At 42.9% G+C, this 9,269-nt stretch overlaps 2 protein-coding genes across 2 annotated transcripts; both read right to left on the reverse strand.

The window, feature by feature from the left end:
• Positions 1-1,440: 1,440 nt before the first annotated feature.
• On the reverse strand, positions 1,441-2,479 carry LOC308326276 (G-protein coupled receptor 35-like; the record flags this gene model as incomplete). Its single annotated transcript, XM_080779083.1, has 1 exon — positions 1,441-2,479. The coding sequence occupies one exon, from the start codon at positions 2,477-2,479 to the stop codon at positions 1,490-1,492; it is 990 nt and encodes a 329-aa protein (XP_080635209.1). The 3' UTR covers positions 1,441-1,489.
• Positions 2,480-4,622: 2,143 nt separating this feature from the next.
• On the reverse strand, positions 4,623-5,312 carry LOC308326277 (autophagy-related protein 101-like; the record flags this gene model as incomplete). The annotated part of the gene is made up of 1 exon (XM_080779084.1): positions 4,623-5,312. One exon carries the CDS (start codon positions 5,310-5,312, stop codon positions 4,623-4,625), a length of 690 nt encoding a protein of 229 aa, XP_080635210.1.
• Between the last annotated feature and the right edge of the window lie 3,957 nt (positions 5,313-9,269).

Raw genomic sequence — 9,269 nt, forward strand, 5'->3', positions numbered from 1 at the left:
TAGGAAACACAAAATGGGGGGGACTTTTTATTATTATTTCCACACAAGAGCTCTAAGGTATATTAATGACATAGTAAAATGTTGAAAATCAGTGGATTTCCCCTTTAAGTAACATTTTGAGGTACCTTTTTCCAATACTTAAACTTCTACTCCACTGTAGTTATACTAGTTACTTTATAGATTTCGAGTATTATTACAAAACATACATTAACCACTTCAATTTAATTTGGCCCATTTGAAAATAGCCGATCTATATGTTATGAAACCACAATGCATTATTTAAATTGTGTTTATTTGTGTGTTCATGGATCCATTAAGACCTGAGAACAATTCCACAAATAGACTACCTTCTAAATCAGTAGTTCTACAAAAAGAATAGTAGTAGTTTAGTAGTTTTAACCCATTCTGAACGGGAACCCGTTTTGGTGTTAGCATCGTGTTGTGCTTTAGCTATTGAAAAATTTAGCTATTGAAAAATCGAAGAACGACTGACATTTTTAGAATCTGATCTCAGGTCAGAATGGGTTAATCAGACCAGTGTGTGTCCAGTGGAAACCTCGTATGAATCTGATCTCAGGTCAGAATGGGTTAAAAAAATATATATATAGCAAATGCACAAGTTCGCAGTGCAGCCAGCCAATGCAACACATCTAAGATGACACATCAGACACTTTCCTGGTTGGTTTGAAAGGAGAAGTTCACCCAAAGGGGTGAACTCGGGTCATCAATGTGTGTCCACGGCAAAGACTTGGACTTTTCCGTGGCAATTTGTTTTATTTCCTTTCTGATTTCTTATCTGATCATAACAATAACTGAATGTCAATTAAGTCTCCAGACAGGCTTTCTTCAGAATATACAATTAATTTACTATGACACTATGGCTGTATGGCACATTCACATTAGGAGACCCACTTTGGGTCTACCCATAATTCCAACGGGCCTCTGTGCCGAAGGACCGCTGTTCCTACGATGCGGTCCGTTGTTACAGGGTGTTCTATGTCAAGTTATTTTTTAGTTTTTGTTGTGATAATCCACCCTACTATAGAGTGTGCTGACCATATAAGGAGTTCCTCCCTGTCCCCAGTTAACCCCTGGGGTCCAAGAACCCTTAGGTTTCGTTTTTTGGCTATGCATGTGGCCCAGCTGTCATCCAATCGGGATAGAGAGGGGCCTTCCACCAATCATGATCGAGCCGGGGCAGGCCTTGGTGTGCGTGCTGTCTCACTGTAGAGCGTGTGCATGTGCATATCTTGTTATCGGGGTGGACCAGGTTTTTTTTCCAAATCACCCAAATCACTGAATGCTCCTTTAAGTCTATACAGTGGTTCTTAAATGTTTAATTTGCAAGGACCTTACCTATAATTCGACAAACAAGGAGCCCCTATAACTCGACAAACGTGTCCACCACAAGTCAGCTTGGCGACGACCCCTCCGTGCTACTATACATACTGTATACTGCTACATATTATGTTTCGTAGAAATAACGTGATTAGCCAGGATTTGATTGGTTCTGGTCACAGACAAGTGTGATCCCCAAGTCTCGCCTCGGGACTCTGGTCCTCCTCCACCAGGGGACGAGGGGAAAACCTTTCAACAGAAGATAACAGCAGATGGAATCCAGGCAGCAGTTCACCGTGGTGATCCATTCAGCTATGAGAAAATACACGTGTTTGACGGGCCGGTTTGACCGCCAGTCCGCCGGCGTCTTGACGAGCACGTCCAGGAGCAGGGCGATATGGAAGGGCGTGTAGCACACTATGAATATGATCATGTTCGCCGTCACCACGCCGACGATGTTCTTCTTCTCCGCTGAGTCGTCTTCTCCTTTCCGCAGGATCCATAATATCTGACCGGAACAGAACACGATGAGCAATAGGATCAACAGGAAGCCCAGAGTCAACATAATCAAGAGGCCGAGAGCCAGTGGGTTGTCTTCACGTCGTTCAAAGCATGTCCACAGTTTACAGGGGCGGTTAGAGCCTCTGTAGAGAACACACAGTGTCACCACCACAGCCCAAATGGCCAGACACACAGCGAAGGCAGCCTGTTTCTTCTTCCTCCAAGACCGCGCCCGAAACGGGAACCTGACCACCAGGAAGCGATGGACGCTGATGGCGGTGCTGGTCAGGATGCTGGCGTACATGTTGATGTAATGCACCGACAGGAGGACGGTGCACAGTCGCGTTACTTCCAGGCAGTAGAAAGCATCGTAGATCCTAAACGGGAGGTAGAGGAGCAGGGCGAAGTCTGCTACAGTCAGGTTGATCAGGTAGATGTGGGTGTCTGTCCAGGAGCTCCTCTTGACCATGAAGGCCCACAGTGCTGCTACGTTGAGGACCAGACCCAGGAGGAACAACAGCGTGTATGTCACACCTTCAATGGCGTTCACTTCACACGTGCTGCTCTGGACATTACAGGCGCTGCTGTTCCACACGTCACAGGTGCAGTTCTCGTTCATGGTCATCTGTGGAGGATGCATTATTGTCTGTTAATTTAGAACTGAGAAAATGTGAATGTCTTTTTTTTTGCAACATTACAGATATCTCAAGTCTTGACGTCAATCAGTTTGGTCCGTAGAGGAGGATCATGCAACTTTAAACTAGTAAAGGAGGCTGATAACAACAGCCAAAAAAGAACACGCACATCCATCCTGAGTTCTCTTTGTGTACGCATATGTCTGTATTGTTTTCATTTATTTACTTGGGACCATGCAACTTTACCAGACATAAATGGTACTATCCTTAATGCAATATGCAGCAACGTGAGAGCAAAGACAAAAACATCCATCATCATATCGTCATGGGAGCGGCGCAACATGAATTAAACTAATAAGGGTTAAACCGGGTAACCATGCCAACAGAATTGAGAATGAGTTCCGATAGACACCATTGAGAGAAAACACATACAATGTCCGTGCATAATGGAAATTGAGAGATGTACAGTAAACTTCATAATATCAAACAGAACATTTGTATTTGTCTCATTAGCAACACCTGTGCAGTGCTTTAAGGTATAACTTGGAAGGAGACTTTATGACAAACCTGGACCACATATCATTTTTGACGAGACATTTCTAGCTGACAGTGAACTGAGCGATAGAAAAAAGGAACCGAGAGCTCAATATGAAACTGGATCAGGTGCTGCAGTATTTTGTGTTCTAAATGCACCATGCAATCTTTTTTCTGTTTCCCTTTTTCTGGAATGAATATAGCCTTTATTATTTGAAAAATGTATTTAAAAAATAATAAGGTAGGCTATATATAAAGGTATATATATATATATATATATATATATATATATATATATATATATATATATATATTTATGCTATTCAATTCTAAGTAGCAGCCTACTGTATAAGAAGACACAGTCTGCCGATGGTATGAGCTAACTAGAATTGAGACGGAGGAGAAAATAGTGAATGTAAATGTTAGTAAATTAGATAAATTAAATAAATTATGAGGCTTTTCAACAAAAAGGATAACCGAAAATGTAGGCTATTGTTTGATTAACTTAATTATAATAGTGAAAGTGTGCGTTTAAATAATTATTGTGAAACTAAACTATAACAACCCCACTTCGAAAAGTAATTAAAAATAAAAACTAAACAGAATTTCAAAACAAAACTTAAAAACGAAATGTAAATGTAAAACGTAACAATCTTGCTCACCATCATCAGTTGATGCTGCATGCGTCTTACTGTGGTGTAAAGGCCCGTACGTGTTAGACCTGACGCCACATCCTCTGACTGTAATGTCTGCTACACTGGATGAGGAAGTCTGTTAAACTATACACAGTATATAGTTTGCATAGTCTGCATATTCATTTATGAAGGCGTGGGACATTATGGAACAAAACACTTTGAGCTCTATTTTTGTCCATGTTATTGCTAAACCCCTTATCCCTAAAGCTCTTTGCCTTTTTTATTTTTACAATTTTGAAAAAAAATTAAAATATATATAGTTAAAATAGCCAATCTACAAGCTCACAATGTGTCGATGTTAGATCGGCTAGTTGAATATTCAAAAAGGTTTTTCAAAATAGTAAAAAAAAATGCCAAATAAGTTTAGGGATAAGGGGTAAGGGGTGGTGCAAGATAGGCCTCTACGTTTCTAACGCACGCGCACCCCCTATACTAAACGCTTAGCACCTCCTACTGACACAGCACAAGATAGGCCATGACTATGCCCTATCTTGTGCAACCCCTTAGCCCTAAACTTAATTTTAACTATTTTGAAAAACCTTTTAAAATAGTTCAAATAGTTGATCTTTAAGTTCACTACTTGTCGAACTATATTTTGTGTTTTTCAAAATAGTAAAAATGGCATATAGGTTTAAGGATAAAGGGTAAGAGAGAGAACGTCCAGACATACATGATGTTCGATATAAACTTAGAAATCTAACGGCTAAATCTGACATGAAAAGACAATGAAAAGATAACCCCACATTTGTTATGCTATGTTGACTTGAATATAATATAGGGCAACAATGGAGACAAGTCCCCAGGACTTTTTTTGTCGTCCTTTTAATGTCTGTACCATGTTCTGTTTACATTTCTGACTAATGAAGTCAATCAATCAATCAATCAATCAATCAACCAATGTTCAATGTTGATATTTATGTTACAGAGCCAGAGTATCTCTGATCAGCCTCCTCACCGTGGTGCCGACAGACTGGGTCACAGACCGGGCCACGTGGTGCTGTGTGATCCGGTAGAGGTACGGCTGCACCTCCGTCAGACCGGTGTCAAACACCTGGTCTATCTGTGCCCGGGCGGGCGTGGCCGGCAGGTACCCGTGGCGGTTCATCACCTGCGCCACGTCCATCAGCCTCTCCGCCAGCCGCTCGCCCGCGTCCCGCCCGCAGCTCCGTCGCCCCTGCCGCGTCCGGTCGACGAGCGTCGCCCTGACGCTCCACGCCTCCCAGGGGACGCCGTCGTCGGCCAACGGCCAGCGGCCCTTCTTCCTCTGGTAGAACTCCAGGGACATCTGACCCGTGCCGACGCACCCGCTCCAGCCGGCCCTGAACTCGGACACGGCCGCGCGGAGGAGGGCGTGGAGCCGGTCGCACGACGCCCTGACGAAGGTGAAGTCCAGGGAGTCACAGTCCACGTCGCAGCTGGTGCCCAGCGTCCCGACGCAGTACGTCCCGTCCGGGTTGTAGCGGAACCTCCCGGTGCAGCGGTGCAGCAGGACGGTGTGCAGCACGGCCAGCATGGCCTCCTCCACCTGGCTCGCCTCCACGGCCAGCATGGCCTCCTCCACCTGGCTCGCCTCCACCGACAGTTCCAGCACTTCAGAGCGACAATTCATCTTGTCGTTGTTTACTGTTTATTGACCGCGTGTGGGTAAAGGGTCAGTTCATTCTTGGCCTCTTTCGACACACCCGGTTAAACCTTGATGTATTGAGTTCCAGCAACCTAAAGCTAAACAACCGTTCAGAGCATGTGATAGATAACATTTTAGATCTCGTGTCAGTTCTTAAGTCAAACTCCCTCCACAGTAACATCATCACATTTGACGTCAGTCTCACCCAAATAAGGAACGTGCCCACGGCTCCACAGTCCACTCACTGGTGCTCTGCATGGTTTGGGAAACATCTGATAACCACGGCAACGTTTTGATTGATTGATTAGTTTATTAGACAGAATGTATAAAGGGCAAACACAAACAGAGTTCAGTCAGTCCTTAATTGGGCCTGCTGAGAGGTGGATTTTCAGGCCTGTGTGCGGCAAGGCCGGCAATAAGTTGAAGCAATAAGTTAAAGCAATAAGTTGAAGCAATACGTTGAAGCAATAAGTTGAAGCAATACGTTGAAGCAATAAGTCGAAGTTTCCCTTCAACTTATTGTTTATGGTATGCTATCCACAACTTTTGAAGTAGAATTTTGTTTTCCACATGAGCATAACAACATCAGCAGCCCATTAGAAAATATATGCCAGCGACCCCCAAAAGAGAAGATTTTTACGCAGTGATTCTCAACCCATTTAATTTCAAGTACCAGTTTGACATGCATTACTATACGAACCCCCATTTAATGGCATTTCTATCTCTGGGACCTCCAATTCATATTGTAAAATCAATGTTAATTTAACTCTGATGGTCCATTTGGTTCCATTTGTACACTCTCAGAGTTACATACCTATATGGGTCCATTTGGTTCCAAACTATTATTTACCTCACTTTGGGAACCACTGGTTTAGGCTACTTTAGGTAGTGTGTGCCTCCCGCTAGAGCAATTGTGCTGACTTTAATATTTCCTGTGTTTTGTTTTGTTCATTATTGTTAAATTCAGTGTTGACGTGTAGGGGCTATTTAGGAAAATAAGGAACAAACTGCGTTCCTTATTGGTTCAATAAGGGACGCATAATTTAATTCTCAAATAAGGGACGATTCTGTATTTTAAGGGACGGGTGGCAACCCTGCCACTGAGCAACTCCGGTTCGGTCTCTATCCTTTTATTACTTTATTACTATGGGGTCAGGGCATTCCACGCTTATGTGGCAGTGCTGTAGAAGGAGAATTTACCCATGTTTGTTTTGAAAGTGGGTGGTACCAGATCGTTGTTCTCGCTCCCTCTAGTGTTGTGACTGTGGGTATCGCTCACTTTTCTTTATAGGTATAGTTAGTTAGTCAGGTATGTGGTATACGTGATGTCAACAATGTCAGATGATACACATCTGTGAGTTGTGCTTCATGGGTTTCTCTGTAGATCTCCAGAACCACTTTTTGTTTTGCCCTTTTCAACGTGGGTATCGATGTGACCCAGAAGAATAAGTACAGGGCACTAAATAATGTCCATCACTGAGGCCAAAGACAGACAGATTCAAGAAAGAAAGAAAGAAAGAAAGACCGACCAACCGACCGACCGACCGTCCCACATATCGACCGTCCCACACTCACACACCTACTAGATGTAAACAACACAGGCCGCAAATGAGGCCTAAAGAAAAGAGTACAAGTAACCATGAAATCACATGCTCCGGAGCTGAAGGGAAATTAACAGCCCAGCACTTCTGGGGGGATTTTGTCAAATCTGTTTGTGCAATAATAGCTAGGGTGGAAGGATGACTGCAAGTATAGCCTATATGATGTTTATAATGAAAATAACATACACTTGGTTGCAATTATCAGTAAAATGAGAACATTCCAGGAATATCCTGGCCTTAAAGGTTTGGGTCAGGGAGAGATGAATGGATCTAGAGATGAGGGGAGGATGAGGCTACAGGGATTAGCAGTACTGGAGTAAAGGGAAAATACCCGTTTTATTTAAGTAAAAGTAGCAATAATACCGCAATGTGGAAATACTCTGTTATACAAGATCTGTTTTCAAAATGTTACAATTACAATGTGGGCATTAAGCATGGAGGCACTGTTTATCCAGAAGGACTTACAGTAAGCAAGGTAAACACATACTGTACTAGCTTCTACCTACTGTAGAATGCAGAGAGAGAGTGTAGTCGTGCCTCAGTATAGGATCACAGCTAAACCAAGAACCTATAGAGCGTCACAGTCCCGCCCCCTTTCATGACGACGCCAGGCCCAGGAAAATGCATTTCCCCTCATAGACATTTCGAAACATATTTATTTAAAGACCCTATAAGCGCCGTACGAAGCCAAGTCTTCTCGTGACAAATCCTGACAACAAACACAATATTTTGGATGAAACAAATAATTACAAAGAAGAAAAACAACAACAAAAAAGTGTTGTAACCTGACATTTTTTTAATTCTTTGTTTGGCCCAAAAATGTGTTTTGCAAAAAATCCACCTATGGTGGCGCTATAACAGGCCAATGTGAAAAAGGTGCGATATATTCCTCAGCCTAGTAGGAAAGTCTGTGAAAGATTTCACGTAAATTGCACGATGCGTTCATGATTTGAGTTTTTTGTTCAAAACTTTGAAAGCCAATGTTAGCCAATCAGGATGGAATATGAAATATCGGACAGATCCGTCTTGAACACATGACCATAGAGATAGTGTGTAACGATTTGCGGGATCTTTTTGGCCAAAATCTCGAGGAGTAATGTAAAAAAATGTGTTTTTCAAAAGTCGGCCCCATAGTGACGCTATAACAGGCCGTTCTGGAAAAATTGGGGCAGAGCTTCATCGTTGGCATCCAGGGAGTGTGTGTGCAAAATGTGGCATCGACCGGGTTAACGGTGCCGGAGATTAGCTGGTAACAGATGGACGGACGGACGGACGGACGGAGTGCAGGACATACTCTAGTCTATCCCCATGCCTCCGCCTGGTGGAGACAATTATGATGATTGTCCCTGCATTTAACATGATGTTTTTCTTTTCTTCTTTTTTTTTAAAGTTTTATTTTTTACAAGTTTCTCTATACTCTAATACTCAAGTAAAGTGAAAGTACCTCAAAATTGTACTTGAGTAAATGTACAGTTATTTTACACAAGATGGGGATTATATTAGGCGCTTAGGAGCTTCATGTCCGTTAGGCCTACATTACATCAGAGATTAAGAGCTGGACAAAAGAAACAATTACAATTAGGCTACATAAAACATAATAATCACATTGCCCTGGACAGATCTGATAGACCAGTGGTTCCCAAAGTGGGGTCTGGGGACCCCCAGGGGTCCTTGAGGGAGTTCCAGGGGGTCCCCATGCTACATGATACTTTGGAACCAAATGGACCCTTATGGGTCTGTAACCAATGGAACCAAAGATCTGTTTTTTATGGGGGGGTCCCTGACATATCTTTTCAAATGGGGGTTTGCAGACTAATAAATGTCGAAGCAATTAAAGCTTTGAGTTTGACAGAGTCTGATAGAATATATTCAAAGATTTGCGACACATTTTCACGATTTTTCAAAAAAATAGCAGATCTACAAGCTCGTAGCGTGCCACTCGGTGCCGCGCTATGAGTTTTCAGACCTGCTATTTTTCAATAGCTAACCGACGGGAGGCGAGACTGAGATCAGTTTTTTCTCATTTTATTTGATAGGTACAGAAAACACTGTCAGAGCAGGCAGGAATGTCAGCTATACTCTCTGTGAACTTGTACATCAAGCTGCCTCACGCTACAGAAACAGAAGATAGGCTCCTGCCCTATGGGCCTCATGGCTCGGCAAGGCTTCTTACCTGCATATGGTATGAGGATTCAAGAAAGTTCAAGAAAGAAAGTTGAATGTCATCCATTGTCTGTTGACAAGGTTTGCTACTTTGCTCATAGGGGGCGCTGTGGCACAAAATGCATGTTAACAGTTGTTCCAGGAAGTGGGGTAACAGGACAAGTGAGGCAGCCATACT

Source organism: Protomyctophum bolini, assembly GCF_963924005.1.
Source record: "Protomyctophum bolini genome assembly, chromosome: 12".
NCBI lineage: Eukaryota > Metazoa > Chordata > Actinopteri > Myctophiformes > Myctophidae > Protomyctophum > Protomyctophum bolini.